Source organism: Doryrhamphus excisus, linkage group LG8 (assembly GCF_037039965.1).
Source record: "Doryrhamphus excisus strain RoL-2023G ecotype Guam linkage group LG8, RoL_Dexc_Guam_v1.1, whole genome shotgun sequence".
NCBI classification, from domain to species: Eukaryota; Metazoa; Chordata; class Actinopteri; order Syngnathiformes; family Syngnathidae; genus Doryrhamphus; species Doryrhamphus excisus.
Window position 1 is genome coordinate 21,126,880 of NC_136364.1, and position 21,908 is coordinate 21,148,787.

Genomic DNA, 21,908 nt, shown 5'->3' on the forward strand with positions numbered 1-21,908 from the left:
TTTGTTTATTTTTTTTGCCCAACCAGTTTGCACCAGTAAATCCCTTTGCTTGTACATTATTATTGCTATGACCTGCAAAACTCGTTTAAGACACTTCGTTAGTTTGACTGTTAATAATAAGGTACGAGTTGTTTCCTTGTACAACAATTGTCATGGGTGGAAAACACAACTTTTTTTTTGTTGGATTTCACCTAAAACCAAAGAGTTGAAGAGTAATAAGTCATAACAATGATGCAATCCAATGAACAGCAGTCCTCATCCAACATTAAAACTTACCTAAAGCCTGATTCCCAAATTGGAAAGGCTCAATTCCAATAGATTAGGTGAAGCTCCTGTTCTCATCCATAAATTAAAAAACTGGCCTGTCACTGACGGAGACCACATTGAACCTTTGACCTTGTCCTGTGACCCTACCTTCGATTTTCTTGTTTAAAACAAAACTTGTTTAAGACACTTAGTTAGTTTGACTGTTAATAATAAGGTAGGAGTTGTTTCCTTGTACAACAATTGTCCTGGTTGGAAAACTTAACTTTTTTTTGTTGGATTTCACCTAAAACCAAAGAGTTGAAGAGTAATAAGTCATAACAGTGATGCAATCCAAATGAGCAGCAGCCTTCATCCAACATTATTTGTTGGGATGTTTAGGTTTTAGCGTATACCATTCAATAAAAAAAACTTTTCCAAATTGGAAAGGCTCAATTCCAATAGATTAGGTGAAGCTCCTGTTCCTCATGCATAAAATAAAAAACTGGCCTGACACTGACGGAGACCACATCTAACCTTTGACCTTGTCCTGTGACCCTACCTTCGATTTCCTCTGTCGTCTAACCAATATGTGATTTGCCAATGGTCGCACTGGGTCCCTAACAAGGATTTATGGCTTTTCATTTTAATCGAGTTAAGAGCACAACCTCAGCTACTATTCTTTCAGTGACACAAATCTAACGTTACATCAGTGACTACGAGAGAGAAACAGCCGCCTTGTGGTCAGCGGGTTACATTTGAAGATGATGACGATTGCTGTCAATGCTGCAATGAATACGAAATTCCAAAAGACGTAGTACTAGGAACATATTTCTAGTGAAATTTGTGAAAGGTTACTCCGATCGTCTTGAGGCAACATACAGTAAAGTCTCGTTATATCGATATCGGTTAAAACGAATTACTACTTATTGCGATACTATTTTCATTTCCAAATTTCTAGTCTTTTATGATATAATTAGCTCCGTTAGTACAATACACGGTTATTATGATATCCGGTTACTACGATGCCCTTTTCATCTCCCGCCAGCCAATTTGGTCTGCTTATATCGATACAAAAGCAGCTTAAATCAATCTTTGCTTAAGGATTTCAATACCAAAAAAGAACACGGCGAACGGCTGCTTCCAGTCAACTTTATTTTTCACACTTCCACCACCAGAGTGCAGCACACACAGCGGAAAACACCCGTCCCTCGCGCCTACCCCTCCGGGTGGCAACACCTTCCCTATCGATAGTTCCGGGGTGAATTATGTCCCGGTAACCGGTAATCACTACAGCGTAAGTTTATTTTTATTTACTGTAGTACAAAATGTATTGTAGTACAAAAGCATGCTAGATACGCAATCCATGAACTCAAGGAGAAAATTACATGCCATATCAAAGATCCGCCCACTTTTAATGCAGTTCGGCGCAGGATCGGATATATGGATAGTCCAGTTATATCGGTATTTTTTCCGACTCCCGAGAATATCGATATAACGAGACTTTACTGTACATGCATTTGCCATCTACACCTTCAGATACAACTTTTTCCTACCTCCCAGCCTTGAGTTGGGTCTCTGAGGGAAGACCTTCGCTCTCCAATGTATGGTCCAAATCGCTCACCGATGTAAATGCTCCTGCGACTCCAGATGCCCAGTGTCCCACCTCGAACAGCTGACTCGCGTAATTCAAAGTCCAGAGGAATGGCCGAGTCCTCTTGGTTTAAAAAGACGCTTGGGTGCGGTGTGAAGGGTGAAGGCCTCTCAGGGGAGACCTCATCTTCTGACAGAAAGGGGGATGTTGGCTCCTCTACCAAAGCTGAAGATTGCAGAGGTCCAACGTCGGTGCCAAAAGCATCTTCTTCTAAGATGTCTGAAGATTTAGGGGCAAACCCTGCGTCTCCGTCATCTGTGTGAGTAAGACACAAAGAGTCAGTGGTAGGAAGAAGTGAATAAGCTCATCGGTAGAAGACATCCAATCAAACATGGCTGCTGCAATGTTTCGGTGTGTCATGTTATAATGCCTTGAGTGTGTTTTAAGTGAGCTAATTACTAATTAACTGAAGCATGAAAAGAGTTCCGACTTTGTAATGTAAATGTTTTTCATAATTTTTCCTAATTTATCATGAGTGCATCACTGTGTTCCAAAGAAAAAAACACTTTTTTAAGAAGCGAGACAGCTTCAGTTTCAAAAACACTGCGAACGTATGACACAGGACCATGTCTTTTGTTTCGTTTTTTTTTTTTTTTGCCAGGGCAAGTGAGACGGGTTAAGTTGACATTGTACTGCTCTGACTGTTTTATATTTCCTTTTCCTGATCGTTGTCTTTGTCATACAGTGAAAACAGAAGGAAGCACAGAGGGGTTAATTATGAATACTGTATAACGAAACAGGACATAGAAAATAACCTCTAAACTGCACAGCGCTTCTTTAATATGACGCATGAACATTACATGTGTTATTGTATTTGTTTGTGCTTCCTTTTTTCTGTGTGTGTGTGGGGGTGGGTGTGTGTGGGGGGGCAGCAACATAGTTCAACAGTTCAATTATTTATATTAAAATAATAAAAGGCCAGGAAAGGCTAATTATGCATTTTAAAAAATTGTTGATACACTTTAATTTTTTATTCAAATCACAATTAATTTTGCATGACTTTGCATCAAACAAACTATGAAGGCAGTCCACTGGATGGAAATACAGTAATCCTTCATTAATGGTAGTTAATTGGTTCCAGACCGGAATATGACATGTTAACTATGACTAGGATCCTTAATTATAAATGAAATTATCCGTTGAAAATGCTTAAAAGGGAAACTATGACTTATAAATGTAGTTAGAATGTTATATTCTTGTATTAAATGATGCCAAGGTTTCAGATAATGAGGTTTGTGTATTTGGAAGTGAGCCCTGAAAGATGTTTGGAATGGCTCAAATCGCTCGATTTCAAAAGGCGTGGTAAAACTGCCCCTTTGTGATGTCACAGAGGGGCGGACATCCTTATATGGGCTTGTCTGTAAGCCAGATAAGCGCTCTGCCCTCCCCCATGCGCTGCTCCTATGTTTACTTGCTAGCAAAGCCACATTTGTTTACAATTCTTAAAGACCTACCATCAGGCTCAAATGGTTGGACTTTCTGATTCCTGGTCTAGCCGAGAAACTGCTGCTGAAGCCTGATACGGTTACTTGGTCATGTGGACCGAGCAAGCAGTAAGTAAGAATTTATCAGTATCCATAAATGCTAAAATGCTAAAGCTACTCACCATTGAGAGACACCTCGAAGTAACCTGTTTTCTTGCAAAAAATTGGACTGTCCAGTCTGTACTTCCAGATCAAAATTAGTTACAACAGATACGGCTACATGTTTATAAGCTAGCAGCACAAAGCGGAACTCCTTTTAAGTATTTGCTAGTGTGACCAAACACAGCAGTGTGGCCGTGCATAAAGCTTTGTGTGCGGGTTATTGTGCGTAGCTGCTCTATAGGAGTCCACAACTCAATACAACTGGCAAAAAAATTTGCATAATTGTTCCCCTTTAACTGAAAAACTAACAAAAAATACAGAATTATTGCACCGCAAAATTCGAACCACAGAGTTACAAGGTACAGCTGTATTCTTGACTTCCATATCGGACTACTAGTAAGAGTTACACATATAAAAAATGGACTGTACTGTACTGTATGTTTTTTTGTCAATTCATCTGTATGAAGTATTTGGGAGATCAAAGTCAAAGTGATCCATTCTCAAAGAGACTTGATTGTTTGATTGGATTAAAGTCAGGGTTTTTCCTCACCAAAAATGTTTATATTGATACTTTGTGTACTGCAAGAACACAAAAGTCTTTTGCCCAAACTGTGAAAGTGAAAAGTGTCGACTTCGAATTTGTTCATCTTGTACATAACAGAAATAATTCCGTTGGTATAGTCAAATTGTCCAATTATGAAGTGATGAACAAACAATTTTTACTCAAACCTTGGGATGGGCGGATGCAAAAGACTGCATCACATACATAATTCCAAGGAACACACACACAACCTACTGTTTTTCAGGTGTCCCATAAATGAAGCAGTAGACACTCAAAGCCGGAAAAAGATCCACGGGAAGCGGCCACGGCCTGGCGTGCATCTGTGGCGGGCTGTGCCTAACGCAGGCTGACAGGCCGCGGAGTGAAGGAGTTCTGCTAATGAGGCTCAGCAACCCATCCCTGGGCTCAGGAACATTCCTGAATGACTGCTGATGTGACACTGCGCCACTGTGCTGTAAGTCATGAACCTTTGATCCGCACAAAGACACACATGCATTACTTGTTCACCAACCATGAAGTAACTGTTCTTCTGAATGGCTGGAAGGATCGCTGTGATTTGCCACAGGTGGTCTTACACTCTGCTGGAAGACTCTCACTTTTGATAAATCAGGCTCTTTGGAAACCTGACACATCGATGAAACTTTAGCGTATTTAGAAAATTATTTCATCCAAGCAATTTCTGTACAACTTTACAGACGCGCATTGTTGCGTGGTTGGCGAAGAGAGCCCTTAAAGACTGCAGAAGCATGAAACCCAGTGGGTCTCCAGAAGTCAGTATAATGATTTTCAACACACTGTGCGGCTGCATGTAACAAGGTTAAAGGCCTGGATGTGAAGCTTACCATATGGTGGAGGGACAAGAGCTTTTATAGGTAACTGTATCCCCCCATTGCTCTTCCTCCATTGACATTTTCCCTCTGGTCTCCGGGTTTAGATTTGATTTAGACCAGAAATTTCCTCGGTCCACTGGACTCAACACGAGCATTTCAGCTCATAAACATCTTTGTGTGTATATATGGAAGGTAAACATTTTAAAACTTGAGGTTCTATACACAGATGATTGATGAGTCAAAGAAGGTGAGGGGGTGTAAGGACTTGGGGGTTCGGAACTAGTTGGAGGGATGCTAGTTTGTTTCAAGGTTCTGAACCATTCAGTCTAAGCCAGGGGTCTCAAACTCAATTTACCCGGGGGTCACTGGAGCTAGGGTCTGGGCAAGGCTGGGCCGCATCAGGTTCATCATCCGATTTTCTACAATAAAAGCTCTGATAAAACATTCCACTGTTCTCAAACATCTTAATTTTAATTTTTCTGCACAAAATAAGATGAAAAATAAATAAACAAATCAAGAATAAAGAAAATCAATCAATCAGTAATAAATAAATATAATAATAATAATAATAAAACTGCAAATAATAAAATCTTAAGAAACCACATATAGTAGGTGTGTAGACAAATAATTTTTTTTCAGATTAAAATGAACAAAGCATTATTAGAGCCCTGTAGACATGACAAAACACGACTATAGTCACATTTATACTCTTTTTATTTACAACATATTGCGCAACTGCAGGGTCTTGAGACACATGCTAACTCGCAAACTAGAGAGCTAGCGACCTAAACGGTAGCCTTCAAGTTATTTCCTTTCAACTTAAATAGCCAAAAACTTACCACTTCCACACGGATAGGGAGGATAACTATTAACAGTTATTTAACCTTTAACATGAACATTAATCAAACGTAATAATTTTTTCTGGGTACATGATACCATACAGCATACATATCAAACTTTAAATATTAAACTTTCATACCTCAAACTAGTGTCCTGCGGACCACATTTGGCCCGCAGGCCGCGTGTTTGAGACCCCTGCTCTAAGCTGTTTGTACACTTTTCCTTACATATCATTATCATTAATGATATGCTGGACTTGCTCAGTTTGTGAACCGGATAGACAACAGGTGGACAGTGGAAGTGCGGACTAGAATTATTGCCGTGTTTCACCTTTGGATTGTAAATTGTAATGGCTGTAAAACACAATTTATGTCTAATCAAATGCAGTATCACACCCTGCTAGAAGAATCATTCAGAGTCACGCAGTGTAACAATAAGCTCATAGAAAAATAATAATAATAAGTATCCGGTATTCATCCTGAGTTTCATATTTTGCACTTCACTGTACTTTATTCTTATAAAGGTGCCCTGTGATTGGCTGGAGACCAGCCCAGAGTGTACTCCACCTCTCGCCCGAAGACAGCTGGGATAGGCTCCAGCATGCCAAGAGGATAAGCGGTAGAAAATGAATGAATATTCTTACAAAGATGTTTGTGCAACATATAAATGTGCATTTTTCTAAATTGTATTGTTGCTGTTAATAGTAGGACATGTTATGAATTGTGTCTTATTTTGTGGAAACAGTGTTTATTTCTCAGACTCAGTAAATAAAACATGATGCTGCCAATATTAGTATCGGTAATAATATGCTGGACATTAATGGTGTATCGGATATCGCTAAGAAAGCCAATATTGTTATGCTAATACTCATCTTTAGAATAAGTTTCCCTTATCAAAACACAAAGACATACGCGTGTATAGCATATAGTTAAATATTTGCACTTGACACCAAATTCATTTATTTTTATTAAGAAGGAAAACATTTGTTCCCGCGCCCGCTATCTGCATGGGTGGAATGATTTTCACCTCTGCCATGAGGTGTTGGGTGCACTCATACATCACACGATTACCCCGAGCAGCGAGCAGGACCGCCATCATCAGGGAGTGAATTAAAGATGATAGAAAGAGCTATTAATCACTGTGACAAAGCCCCTAATGGAGGTGTGACCCAGCCACTGCCGAAGGGACGCCAATGGGACGCACCCATGGGACAAATGGATACATATGTTTACAGAAAGAAAGAACCTACCTGTGGACATGGGCCACCCCGTTTTATATTTTGTCTTTTAGTCACTGGGACGCTCTATTCAATTAAAAATAGGTTTTAAGCCCAAGAAAGGTGACTTTTTACACCAAACGCCAAAATGCACTTCCATATGTGTTCCAAAAATGTGATTCAAGTGATTCTGTTCACTATTGGAAAAGTCTAAAAAATTTTTGACAACATTATTCATCCACTGAAGTCAGCACCAAAAATGTCCAAAAATTACTGATAGGGTCTAAGATCATGAAATATGAAGATGAACTTTTCTACTTTTCTATGTACGTTCAATACCCTTATACCAATACCCAATACCCTTTAATCTCAATATCCAATACATTTGTGAAAAAAATTGTGTGTATTAGAGAAAATGGGGCTTTATCGCTGGTTGCATTTATTATTTTTTCTCAGGCTATCAAAAATAGTCAGTTAACTCTGTTAACTAATTAATTTAATTAATTACCCTAAAAAATTAGCGTAATGAGCACATACGCACCAATGTCAAGCCATACTTTTCTGTTATGATGGCAGAGGAGGCACTCTTTAATAACTTTATTCTGACCGATACATTCAAACACGGGTATCACAACATCAGACTGGGTGATTACTTAACTATTTATACCAGCGCTTTAGAACAATTTTATCCAAATCTGATGATGAAAAATATATTTTTTTGACCTGGAATTACTGATCAAAGAAAATAACTGTTTTTTGATTGATATGTAAAACAAAAAAAAGTTATTTCTTCTCTTCTTATTTTTATATTTTGGTAGGAAACCCTGTGGCTCACTGCTCCCTCCTAGGATGAGGATCCATTGTGTGTTGCATAAAGGTAAGTTAAAAATGTGAATGGCATGATATCAAAAACATGTTTTTTGAGGAATACCCGGAATACGAAATGATAAAAAATTTTCATTACAAAGATATTTCAAAAAAACAACCTGACCGGGTCATTTTTGACCCACTTATGGAAGGTTGGGGTAGTAACACAAAAACAAAAATTTCTTAAAATTTCTTAAAATGTATAAAAGATAGTTAAAAATGTCAACGGCATGATATAAAAAACGTGTTTTTTGAGGAATACCCGGAATATGAAATGATAAAAAATTTTCATTACAAAGATATTTCAAGAAAACAACCTGACCGGGTCATTTTTGACCCACTTATGGAAGGTTGGGGTAGTAACACAAAAACAAAAATTTCTTAAAATTTCTTAAAATGTATAAAAGATAAGTTAAAATTGTCAACGGCATGATATCAAAAATGTGTTTTTTGAGGAATACCTGGAATATGAAATGATAAAAAATTTTCATTACAAAGATATTTCAAGAAAACAACCTGACCGGGTCATTTTTGACCCACTTATGGAAGGTTGGGGTAGTAACACAAAAGCAAAAAATTCTTAAAATGTATAAAAGATAAGTTAAAAATTTTAATGGCATGATATCAAAAACATGTTTTTTGAGGAATACCTGGAATATGAAATGATAACAGTATGTCCAGTCAATTAATATGTAAACAAAAAAAAGTAATTTCTTCTCTTCTTCTTTTTATATTCTGGTAGGAAACCTTGTGGCTCACTGCTCCCTCCTACAGGTCAGTCCAGGTACTACTTGAAGTCTGATAAGAATGATAAAATCTCGGGCTTTCTTCGTCTATGGGTTTTCATAGTCAAATTTCATTCATTCATTCATTTTCTACCGCTTTTTCCTCACGAGGGTCGCGGGGGTGCTGGAGCCTATCCCAGCTGTCTTCGGGCGAGAGGCTCGTCATCAGAGACTAATCATTATGGTTAAATCCAAAACCAAATGAGAGCTACAGCGAGTGGCTATCAGAAAGGGGGTGGCTGTTCATTTGTGAAGCACAGTTAATTACAGTAGATCACTTTGTGCCTCTGTTCCCTCAGCAGGGTGTAAGAGAGAATGTCTGGTCCAAGCATGCCCTCAGGAGAAGCAATAAGCTTCCTAATTAACACTCTTTTTGTGCTTAAAGGGGGCCTTAGTGAAAGTGCAATCCATGCATCCGTTACATCACGCTTGGATTACTGTAATTCGTTGTACGTAGGATTTGGACCGGGGATCTACGGTGTGCAGAATGCAGAAGCCAGTCTCCTTTTACTGGCCCCCCAGTTACTATTACAGTCAAATTTCATTTTTACTTATTTTATTTAAATGTTTGCACCTTTGACTCCACCCAAAGTCATGACGTCTGCAGAACAGCTCCTGATGGTTGTACCCAAAACCAGGCTCAGAACCAGAGGAGATCAATTTTTTCAGTGACAGCTCCCGGACCATGGGATGTCGTTCTCGCTCCATTAGATCCCCCCAGTATTTGAACCAGTTAGTCCAGACTAAAAACTCGGGGTCTCAAACATGCGGCCCGCGGGCCAAGTGTGGCCCGCAGGGTACTAGTTTGAGGCCCCCGCCTTGATATGAAAGTTTAATGTTAGTGCGGCCCGCGCAAGTTTGATATGGATGCTGTATGGTATCATGTACCCAGAAAAAAATATTACGTTTGATTAATGTTCATGTTAAAGGTTAAATAACTGTTAATAGTTATCCTCCCTATCCGTGTGGAAGTGGTAAGTTTTTGGCTATTTAAGTTTAAAGGAAATAACTTGAAGGCTACCGTTTAGGTCGCTAGCTCTCTAGTTTGCGAGTTAGCATGTGTCTCAAGACCCTGCAGTTGCGCAATATGTTGTAAATAAAAAGAGTATAAATGTGACTATAGTCGTGTTTTGTCATGTCTACAGGGCTCTAATAATGCTTTGTTCATTTTAATCTGAAAAAAATAATTTGTCTACCCACCAACTATATGTGGTTTCTTAATTTTTTATTATTTGCCGTTTTATTATTATTATATTCATTTATTACTGATTGATTGATTTTCTTTATTCTTGATCTTATTTTGTGTAGACAAATAAAAATGAAGATATTTGAGAACAGTGGAATGTTTTATCAGAACTTTTTTTGTAGAAAATTGGAACCAAAGCAAAGTTTATTAATTTTTCAGTTTTTAATAAATGTAATGTAATAAATGTTTTTTTTTGAAAACCTGATGCGGCCCAGCCTCGCCCAGACCCTAGCTCCAATGTCCCCCAGGTAAACTGAGTTTGAGACCCCTGCTGTACAGAGTAACATAAGAAAACCTCTTAACACACTCTTAATTAATGAGCATCGCCTTTTTTTTTTCCAGCTCTGAATGAGCCGACAGCTCGGAATGAAAAACACTTCATTAAGGCCCAGTAACCAATTAACATGGCACAACAAACTGAAACTCCGAGCCGGTCCCTCTGTGCACACACGGACACCTAATTAATTAGCATTAGTTGTGATTAATAATGAGGCTCCTTTAATGGTAAATCTGCAGCTCCGACGGCAAGCTGACACAACAAAGACGCCTGTGTGCGCGGCAGGATTTATCTGGGGAGCTGTTCAGGGGATTTTAACATGTTTCTCAGCGGCCTGACAAATGGCCTATTAATTATCTAATGTCTGACAACAGCCACTTGATAAAGACGTATGTTTGGACAGGATCGGGAGGGGAAGATGCATCGGAGGGTGACAGAGACGGAGAGAGCGAGCGAGGGGCAGAATATGTGATTGCGCTAAAGAAATATGTGAATTTAATTTCAACGCTAAAGAGCGACTAAGATAATCGATATGAAAGATTAGCGGAGTGCATTTATTTTTTTAATGAAATGCAAATGAATGGGATCTTGATTAATAAACAGCTGGAAAAGCAACTTACACACTCGAACCACAATCAATAGCTATAAAGACAAAAAGCTACCAATAACTTAGTAGTTTTGGGGTCCAAAGTGTGGGGTGTGTGTGTGGGGGAGGGGGGGTGGGGGGAGGGGGGAGCAAGGACAGAAATTAGTCCAAAAAAGAAGACAGTAGGAAAAATGGATATTTTTATTCTACGGCAAATGATGTATTGGACAGAGTAAATAGCTGTCAACATCAGCGATCAGCAATAAGTAAGGAAACAATAATAAGTAAACAACATGCTTATTTATTATTGATCGGTTTATTTGTACAGACGTCACAATGGCAGATACCGTGGAACCTCTGTGTTCATACGCCCTGGTTTACACAGGATTTTGTTGCAAAAATCCTGGTTTGCGTACACTGTCTGTGCCTAACAAAGTAGTCGAGTGCCAAAAAAAAAAGCAGAGATGACTCAATCTCTGTTAGTGGTTCTCTTAGAGTTCAGACACTATGGACAGATTCTAGCCAGGGAATCCTTTGAACGTCTTTATTATGTGTTTGTAGGTAGTTTATTTGTTCATAGAACACACAGAATTATGAACAGGCAGGTCTTTTAAAGGAGAGATTTATCTTAGAGTTGAGACACTATGGACAGATTCTAGCCAGGGTATCTTTTAATTGTCTTTATTATGTGTTTGTGAGTAGTTTATTTGTTCATAGAAAACACACAAAATGATGAACAGACAGGTCTTATAGGGGAGAAATTTAGTTTAGAGTTCAGACACTATGGACAGATTCTAGCCAGGGAATCCTTAAATCGCCTTTATTATGTGTTTGTGAGTAGTTTATTTGTTCATAGAACACACACAAAATGATGAACAGACAGGTCTTTTAGGGGAGAAATTTAGTTTAGAGTTCAGACACTATGGACAGATTCTAGCCAGGGAATCCTTTAATCGTCTTTATTATGTGTTTGTGAGTAGTTTATTTGTTTGTAGAAATCACAGAGAATAATGAACAGGCAGGTCTTTTAGGGGAGATATTTATCTTAGAGTTCAGACACTATGGACAGATTCTAGCCAGGAAATCCTTAAATTGTCTTTATTGTGTGTTTGTGGGTGGTTTATTTGTTCATGGAACACACACAGAATGATGAACAGGCAGGTATTTTAGGGGAGAAATGTATCTTAGAATTCAGACACTATGGACAGATTCTAGTCAGGGTATACTTTAATTGTCTTTATTATGTGTTTGTGGGTAGTTTATTTGTTCATAGAACACACACAAAATGATGAACAGGCAGGTCTTTTAGGGGAGAAATTTAGTTTAGAGTTCAGACACTATGGACAGATTCTAGCCAGGGAATCCTTAAATCGTCTTTATTATGTGTTTGTGAGTAGTTTATTTGTCCGTAGAAATCACAGAGAATAATGAACAGGCAGGTCTTTTAGGGGAGAGATTTATCTTAGAGTTCAGACACTATGGACAGATTCTAGCCAGGAAATCCTTAAATCGTCTTTATTGTGTGTTTGTGGGTGGTTTATTTGTTCATGGAACACACACAGAATGATGAACAGGCAGGTATTTTAGGGGAGAAATTTATCTTAGAATTCAGACACTATGGACAGATTCTAGTCAGGGTATACTTTAATTGTCTTTATTATGTGTTTGTGGGTAGTTTATTTGTTCATAGAACACACACAAAATGATGAACAGGCAGGTCTTTTAGGGGAGAGATTTAGTTTAGAGTTCAGACACTATGGACAGATTCTAGCCAGGGAATCCTTTAATCGTCTTTATTATGTGTTTGTGAGTAGTTTATTTGTTTGTAGAAATCACAGAGAATAATGAACAGGCAGGTCTTTTAGGGGAGAGATTTATCTTAGAGTTCAGACACTATGGACAGATTCTAGCCAGGAAATCCTTAAATCATCTTTATTGTGTGTTTGTGGGTGGTTTATTTGTTCATGGAACACACACAGAATGATGAACAGGCAGGTATTTTAGGGGAGAAATTTATCTTAGAATTCAGACACTATGGACAGATTCTAGTCAGGGTATACTTTAATTGTCTTTATTATGTGTTTGTGGGTAGTTTATTTGTTCATAGAACACACACAAAATGATGAACAGGCAGGTCTTTTAGGGGAGAAATTTAGTTTAGAGTTCAGACACTATGGACAGATTCTAGCCAGGAAATCCTTAAATCGTCTTTATTGTGTGTTTGTGGGTAGTTTATTTGTTCATAGAACACACATAGAATGATGAACAGGCAAGTCTTTTAAAGGAGAGATTTATCTTAGAGTTCAGACACTATGGACAGATTCTAGCCAGGGAATCATTAAATCGTCTTTATTGTGTGTTTGTGGGTGGTTTATTTGTTCATGGAACACACACAGAATGATGAACAGGCAGGTCTTTTAGGGGAGAGATTTATCTATTAGTTCACAGGGTTGTGATGTGCGATACCATTGAATTTGGTCCCAATCTGATACGGAGCAAAATTCCGACTGGTATCGGCAACACTGATTCAATGCAGATTCCCCTAATGCGTAAAATAATCAATGCATTAAAAGAAATGATTAAGTTCTACTTTAAGAATGAAAACACATGGCTCTGTTTACAATCGGTCATCGTTTCAGACAAACAATACCCCAAATGACTGAAGTATCGAGAATCGATTTCACAGCATGATGAGCTGGTATCGGAGGTATCCACATTTCAGTATCGAGCCATGCAACTAGCTGTGGCTCCGCAGGCTAAGCAGACCTATGAAGTCTTGGCCACTATGTGAGGATCAAACGTATGCACAGTAGATAATATCGTATTCTGAGAGGAAAAATCTAATTTAAAGTTTGATTCCAGTTTGTCCGCAGGTCCACATGAGGAATATATCTGATATGTCAGTGACTAAATAGAGTAATGGACATCCTTTAAGCTTGAGCCATATTGTAAACATTTGACTGACTTGATGTGTTTTTCTGGCGCTTTTATTCCCGCTCTTTTCGATATTTGTCACAGGACACAAAAGGCAATACGATCAAAGAAAAAAACACTAAACAAACAGTCCAAACATTGCGTCCATCATAAAGTTATATTAGAAATCCAAAATAGGACATTGCATTTTATTTATTTGCTTTACTCCCGCTCTCCCCTATCACTTTCATGCCATGGCTGAGTGCCATGGAGCTCTAATATAATTATGGTTCACAGTTGTGCACATTTGAGAAATTGATTCCTTTGATGAAATGTGAGCGAGGCAGGTCTGGGCAGAGCACAGAGAGACATATATCTAGACTGGTTACTGACAGACCCCCTTTAGCCCCTCAGAAGCCCCCCCTGGGTACCAAACCACCAGCCCCAGCACTCCCCTGCCAAGTCCAGTCGTTAAAAGAAATGATAGCATATGTGCTTTGTTTAACTTTGATGCTTTCAAAATGCATTACACAATTAGACTGATTTGACAATTTCCATTATACTTGATAAAATATTTACGTAAGCCTCGGGATGGGGGATCTGATCAACGGGGAGGGGGTGGGTTTGTGCTACGAATGGAAGCTTCGGGCTGCATCAGCTGTTAAAATGTCTTTAAATGCAAAATGAGGTGGGAATGAATTGCATTAGATGACCACAATGTATCCCACTGGGCATCATCTCATTGTTTATATACCGTATTTTCGGGACTATAAGTCGCTCCGGAGTATAAGTCGCACAAGGCGAAAATTGCATAATTCGGTCGAAAAAAAACATACATAAGTCGCATTTTTAACCCTTAGATGCACGAGTGACTGGACCCTACACTCTTCCATAAGTGGGTCAAAAATGACCCATACTAGAATCAATGCGTTTTTATGCCAATTTTGCCATTTTGGTTAGGAATAATCACTTGTATGATATTTAGTATTATATTTAGGACCACACAAGAATGATTTCATGCTAGAAACATCTTAATTTTTCACTTTTTTTACATCTTTGAAGAAGAAAATGACCACGTACAAATATAGAAAATGTGAGGATCCATTGTGTGTTGCATAAAGGTAAGTTAAAAATGATACCAAAAACATGTCTTTTGAGGAATATCTGGAATATGAAATACTAAAAAAATTTAATTACGAAGATATTTCAATGAAAACAACCTGACCGGGTCATTTTTGACCCACTTATGGAAGGTTGGGGTAGTAACACAAAAACAAAAATTTCTTAAAAGGTAAGTTAAAAATGTCAACGGCATGATATCAAAAACATGTTTTTTGAGGAATACCTGGAATATGAAATGCTAAAAAAAATTTCATTACAAAGATATTTCAAGAAAACAACCTGAATGGGTCATTTTTGACCCACTTATGGAAGGTTGGGGTAGTAACACAAAAACTTCTAACAATAAAATAATCGAGAACAGGCTGAATATGTGTAAGATATGCTAACACAATAGTTATTCAGCCACACAAAAAATAAACATAAACAGAAAAGGTGTCCAGTGCTTATGTAACATAAACAGTCGCTCTGGAGTATAAGTCGCAGGAACAGCCAACCTATGAAAAAAAGTGTGACTTATAGTCTGGAAAATCCGGTATATATATGCAGCATAAAAGCTGATCAGATTTCATTAATAAGACTAGCTCAATTTATACTCATAAACTGTCAATATATGTCATAACTTCATTAAAACCGAGCGTAGAGGTAATATTTTTAGGCCACGTTTGCATCTCAGGTACTATTACAAAACACAGAACTGATTTCTCCTTACCATAATACGGTGAAATTAAATTAAACACTACCCAGACTGTGTATACTTCATGTGGTCTTTTGACATGGACAATCGAACCAGTTCAAATACGCTTTATGTACTCAAAGTGTACAACAAGCCGTGTCCCCACATGTTTTTAAACGGCCCAAACATTGAATGCAACAGCGAGTGTTCAGTAAAGCAAATTATGACCTTGGCAGCGTTCCCTACACAACTTTTCCATCCAAGACAATTGGATTGCTGGCAACACACAAATTTGGAGCTATACGGCGCATTACATTTAGATTTTGTCTCAGTTGAAACCTGGGAGGGCACCCTCAAAGCATGCTGGGAAACTATTGAGTTTGTGTGACTTAGATCTATTTAAATGAAGGAATAACTGTGATATCATTTCAAAATGAAATCTTAATCTTAATCCTAATCTTAATCTTAATCTTAATCTTAATCTTAATCTTAATCTTAATCTTAATCTTAATCTTAATCTTAATCTTAATCTTAATCTTAATCTTAATGAATGAATGGTTCCAATGGAACCTCAAATGTATACAATTTGGAAGTGGAAAACAGATTGCTAAAGTTGCACAAAATCTCACAGTCATGCATGATCCCAGTATGCCTTACGCTGGCACCAACAAAAGGCCACTCCAAAATGTGCAATATTGGGTGAATCTGTGAATTCAGGGGGTTCCAAAAACCAGTCACTTTCTGGTGTGACGATCATCCCTTATATAAAATGAATTTTCGATGCCGCTTATCCTCACTGGGGTTGTGGGTATGCTGGAGCATATCCCAGCGAGAGGTGGGATACACCCTGGACTGGTCACAGGGCACCAACCATTCCCACTCACATTCATACTTATGGACAATTTGAAATCACCAGTTAACCTAGCAAAATCTCACAGTCATGCATGATCCCAGTATGCCTTACGCTGGCACCAACAAAAGGCCACCCCAAAATGTGCAATATTGGGTGAATCTGTGAATTCAGTCACTTGCTGGTGTGACGATCATCCCTTATATAAAATGAATTCGAGCTATACGGCACATTACATTTAGATTTGTCTGAGTTGAAACCTGGGAGGGCACCCTCAAAACATGCTGGGCAACTATTGAGTTTGTGTGACTTAGATTTCTTTAAATGAAGGAATAACTGTCATATCATTTCAAAATGATATCTTAATCTTAATCTTAATCTTAATCTTAATTTTAATCTTAGTCTTAATCTTAATCTTGATCTTAATCTTAATCTTAATCTTAATCTTAATCTTAATCTTAATCGTAATCTTAATGAATGAATGATTCCAATGAAACCTCAAATGTATACAATTTTGAAGTGGAAGACAGATTGCTAAAGTTGCACAAAATCTCACAGTCATGCATGATCCCAGTATGCCTTACGCTGGCACCAACAAAAGGCCACTCCAAAATGTGCAATATTGGGTGAATCTGTGAATTCAGTCACTTGCTGGTGTGACGATCATCCCTTATATAAAATGAATTTGAGCTATACGGCACATTACATTTAGATTTGTCTGAGTTGAAACCTGGGAGGGCACCCTCAAAACATGCTGGGAAATTATTGAGTTTGTGTGACTTAGATTTCTTTAAATGAAGGAATAACTGTCATATCATTTCAAAATGATATCTTAATCTTAATCTTAGTCTTAATCTTAATCTTAATCTTAATCTTAATCTTAATCTTAATCTTAATCTTAATCTTAATCCTAATCTTAATCTTAATGAATGATTCTAATGGAACCTCAAATGTATACAATTTTGAAGTGGAAGACAGATTGCTAAAGTTGCACAAAATCTCACAGTCATGCATGATCCCAGTATGCCTTACGCTGGCACCAACAAAAGGCCACTCCAAAATGTGCAATATTGGGTGAATCTGTGAATTCAGTCACTCGCTGGTGTGACGATCATCCCTTATATAAAATGAATTCGAGCTATACGGCACATTACATTTAGATTTGTCTGAGTTGAAACCTGGGAGGGCACCCTCAAAACATGCTGGGCAACTATTGAGTTTGTGTGACTTAGATTTCTTTAAATGAAGGAATAACTGTCATATCATTTCAAAATGATATCTTAATCTTAATCTTAGTCTTAATCTTAATCTTAATCTTAATCTTAATCTTAATCTTAATCTTAATCTTAATCTTAATCTTAATCTTAATGAATGAATGATTCCAATGGAACCTCAAATGTATACCATTTGGAAGTGGAAAACAGATCTCACAGTCATGCATGATCCCAGTATGCCTTACGCTGGCACCAACAAAAGGCCACCCCAAAATGTGCAATATTGGGTGAATCTGTGAATTCAGTCACTCGCTGGTGTGACGATCATCCCTTATATAAAATGAATTTGAGCTATACGGCACATTACATTTAGATTTGTCTGAGTTGAAACTTGGGAGGGCACCCTCAAAACATGCTGGGAAGCTATTGAGTTTCTGTGACTTAGCTTTCAAAATGATAGAAGAAGAGACATCTCCAGCCTTTTTGGCTTCCTGTTGTATTCTTAATGTGATCCTGTTTTTCTCACCTGTCCCCATCGTCTCCCCCCCTTCCTCTCTTACCCTCGCGCAAACCCTTTTTCTGCTCGCAAACCACTCCACATCCATCACAACCCAGAAATTTAAGGAGCCAAATTGGCCTCATCTGTCTCAATGTTGGATGCAGATGGAGTTTCTTCTTCTGAGGGAGGCGCAGTTAGTCACCCCGCCTGGCCCTACTCTTTCAATCTGCCGCTCTAACAACAAGCCAACCTGCTCCACTCTAAGTCCACGTCATGGGCTCGATGCCGGGATCAAGAGGGGAGCGGAGTGGGTGAAGTGACCACTTCACTGACCACCCACATATTTCGCCTCATTCTTTCATTTTTTTTTGTTTTATTTGGATTTCATTTTCCTTTTAACCTGAACCTCATGTCTCTATTTTCCACTCATTGTTATTTATTCATCTGAAAAACGTGGCACACGGCGACACGCTCAAGGAGCCGTCGCCGCGGTGCAGACCGCCGTATCCTCTCAGGCAGCCTGGTCGGAGCGGGCTCGTTAATAAAGAAACCTAAATGAGGCAGCATGCATAAAACATGAAGCGCCGCATGCTGCCGTAATGAACTGCTGCTCCATAATTGCATCTCAGAGCTGTAAAATGAAGACAAAATATTTGAAGAGGGGTTCTGTCACCTCTCTGCAGAAGCAACACTAATCACAGGCATTGCACGGGGGCCCTCAGGGTCCACCCCTGACAAAGAGCAGGGGCTAAATGCCCGGGGCGGCAACATTGGCAACACCCCCCAAGTAATGGGACATAATTGAATAATTGCTGATTAGAAAATAAGGGGAGGGGAAGTAATAACATATCAGTGTGCGTTATTGAAATGATACCATTGGGAAAGTAAATGCAATTATAAGGAATAGCAAAATATGTCCTGACTAAGAAGTAATTCCATCAATTTGGGGGAAATTTTCTGCCTGGAATTATCATTAGCGTACATTAAAGCGAATTGTGCGAACAAAAATCCTGTAGTACCATATTATAGGAAACTAATCCATACAAGAGCGGCAATTTAATCGAATGTATTGACAAACGGTTCAAAGATAAAAATGAAGGAGTATTGCACACAAACATAAAACGCATACAGTGATGAGCGTGGAGACAGGCAGGCTCCCGCATGAGAGATTGGAGTCCCACCCGAGGGTGTCACCCAGACAGTTAGAGAGTCTGTGTAGTGACAGGGTGGCTGCTGAGACATAATGAAGGTGCTGTGGCTGTCACAAGGGGTCAGTGCTGATCACAGTGTCCGGCTCTGGGGGGGGGTTAAGGACACATGTAATGAATCCCACCAATGACAAATGGCTCGAAAGTCTGAGCTGAGGCATGTGACAAACTCGGACTCATCACTTGTATACAAACACACACACACACACAAATGCTGCTATGGATCCTTACAAAGAGACAAAAACAACAAAAAGACATCCACACTATCACTGGAACATTGCATGTCTGGATGACACTTCCTCCTGGACATATTTAGACATGCAAGGTTTATAATTTATTAAGAATTCTGCTAACTTTACCTCAAGAAGCTTTTTTTTACGTGATTCTTGAAAACAAGCCTTAATATTTGCTTTTTCCAATATTATTCCAATGGAACGGGCGACACGGTGGACGAGTGGTTAGCGCGCAGACCTCACAGCTAGGACACCAGGGTTCAATTCCACCCTCTGCCATCTCTGTGTGGAGTTTGCATGTTCTTCCCGTGCATGCGTGGGTTTTTCTCCCACATTCCAAAAACATGCTAGGTTAATTGGCGACTCCAAATTGTCCATAGGTATGAATGTGAGTGTGAATGGTTGTTTGTCTATATGTGCCCTGTGATTGGCTGGCGACCAGTCCAGGGTGTATCTCACCCAAAGACACCTGGGATAGGCTCCCCGCAACCCTTGTGAGGAAAAAGCGGTAAAAAATGAATGAAGTGGATAGTGCGCAGGCCTCACAGCTAGGAGATCCAAGTTCGATTCCACCCTCGGCCATCTCTGTGTGGAGTTTGCATGTTCTCCCCGTGCATGCGTGGGTTTTCTCCGGGTACTCCGGTTTCCTCCCACATTCCAAAAAACATGCTAGGTTAATTGGCGACTCCAAATTGTCCATAGGTATGAATGTGAGTGTGAATGGTTGTTTGTCTATATGTGCCCTGTGATTGGCTGGCCACCAGTCCAGGGTGTACCCCAGCACCCCCTGCGACCCTCGTGAGGAAAAGCGGAAGAAAATGAATGAATGAAGGATTCCAATGGAACCTCAAATGTATACAATTTGGAAAATCTCACAGTCATGCATGATCCCAGTATGCCTTACGCTGGCAACAACAAAAGGCCACTCTAAAATGTGCAATATCGGGTGAATCTGGGAATCCAGGAGGTTCCAAAAATCAGTCACTCTCTGGAGTGATGATCATTCTTTATCTTACATAAATTTTTGATGCCGCTTATCCTCACTGGGGTTATGGGTATGCTGGAGCCTATCCCAGCGAGAGGTGGGGTACACCCTGGACTGGTCACAGGGCACCAACCATTCCCACTCACATTCATACTTATGGACAATTTGAAATCACCAATTAACCTAGCATGTTTTTGGAATGTGAGAGGAAACCGGAGTCTAACCCAGGTCTTTCCGATCGTCTGACTGTGTGGCCAACATGCTAACCACTTCCTCACCGTGCGGCCCTCACTTATATACCGAGCATCCCAAACACACTCAATGAGTAATGTGTCCGGTGAGGGGTATCTGGTATGAAGTTTAACATCTAAGACTCCATGACTTTTGCCCCATTGGTGCAATTGTTGGTGTTCAAAGGCATCTTACTTCCATATTGATTGTCATGTGTGTCCTATAATACATATTTTAGGATGTTTACATCAACCTTAGGATTTCCAATGTGGTTGGAAGACGTAAACCAAATGCTGAGAACAGACTTTGCTTAAAGGTCAAAGGTGAGCAGCGTTAGCATTGTGAAGAACATAATAACAATAAGCAACAGGTAATGAAGCCTGAGCTTCTGCAGATGTACGTATATGAAACGTGTGATACAAATTTAACCCAGCAGGTCAGATGTTCAGTAAGAAATGCTGAATTGAAATCAAATACAGCGTCTGCGTATGTTAAAGTAGGCAAAGGCTATAAGGAAGCATGGCTATTTTTAAAACGTGACAGGCTGACCACCTACTACCAAGCTGACATCCCTAATTTGATGTTTGAGGATGTGAATGGACAATGTTTGGAATAGCGTTTCAGAACTGCTTTTCCACTCGTCTTGTCGAAGGGCAACTGCAAGCATCAAGCTCGTTCCACCTTAACTTAGTTAAAGAACTTGTTACATACAATAACGTCTAAAGCGGTAGATATTTTCCAAACCACAGACCGACATGTGGACCTAGGCATTCCTGGAAAGGTGCAGAGGATGTTTGCTTAATGATTGTTGGAAGGCTAACATTACGAGAGCAAGCAAAATCCCCTTTTAGAACACTGAAGCTGTTTATGTTATTTGTTATGGATGTTAATTTCCCTCGTTTAGGAGTTGATTTAACCGGACAAGACAGTAGAATTGTGCCCTTATAGGGTAATTGTCTTCTGCTTGTATAATGCTTTAGACAGCTCTGCATTGCAAGTCCGGGCTTAAACACTGCGGTCATTGTCAAGGCTGAGAGCAATCAGTTTGACCGCACAAACACCTGCCATTGGATGTGTTTTGGTTAAAACATGGAAAAAAATAGCTAATCTGAACTATTTTTCATTTTTTATACTTTAATTTCTTTAATTGAATCTTTGTGTGACACTGATTACATATGTGACTTGTAAAGTATAAGTGAAAGACATACAGGGACTGTAAGAGTATGGTGATTGTGTGTACGTGTGTGTGTGTTAGGTGGACTTAAACCTAAATTGAGACTGACAGCTG

The 21,908-nt window shown here is 39.1% G+C and overlaps 1 protein-coding gene across 6 annotated transcripts in view; it reads right to left on the reverse strand.

The window, feature by feature from the left end:
- Positions 1-21,908, reverse strand: part of mecom (MDS1 and EVI1 complex locus) — a 180,821-nt gene that overhangs the window by 115,618 nt on the left and 43,295 nt on the right. For 5 of the 6 annotated variants that reach the window (XM_058079545.2, XM_058079544.2, XM_058079543.2 and 2 more), the window contains exon 2: positions 1,800-2,152. In XM_058079545.2, coding sequence (XP_057935528.2) covers positions 1,800-2,152 — 353 coding nt within the window. Of the gene's footprint in view, positions 1-1,799; positions 2,153-4,279; positions 4,488-21,908 lie in introns of those variants that run through there. The other variant, XM_058079540.2, reaches the window with a different exon arrangement.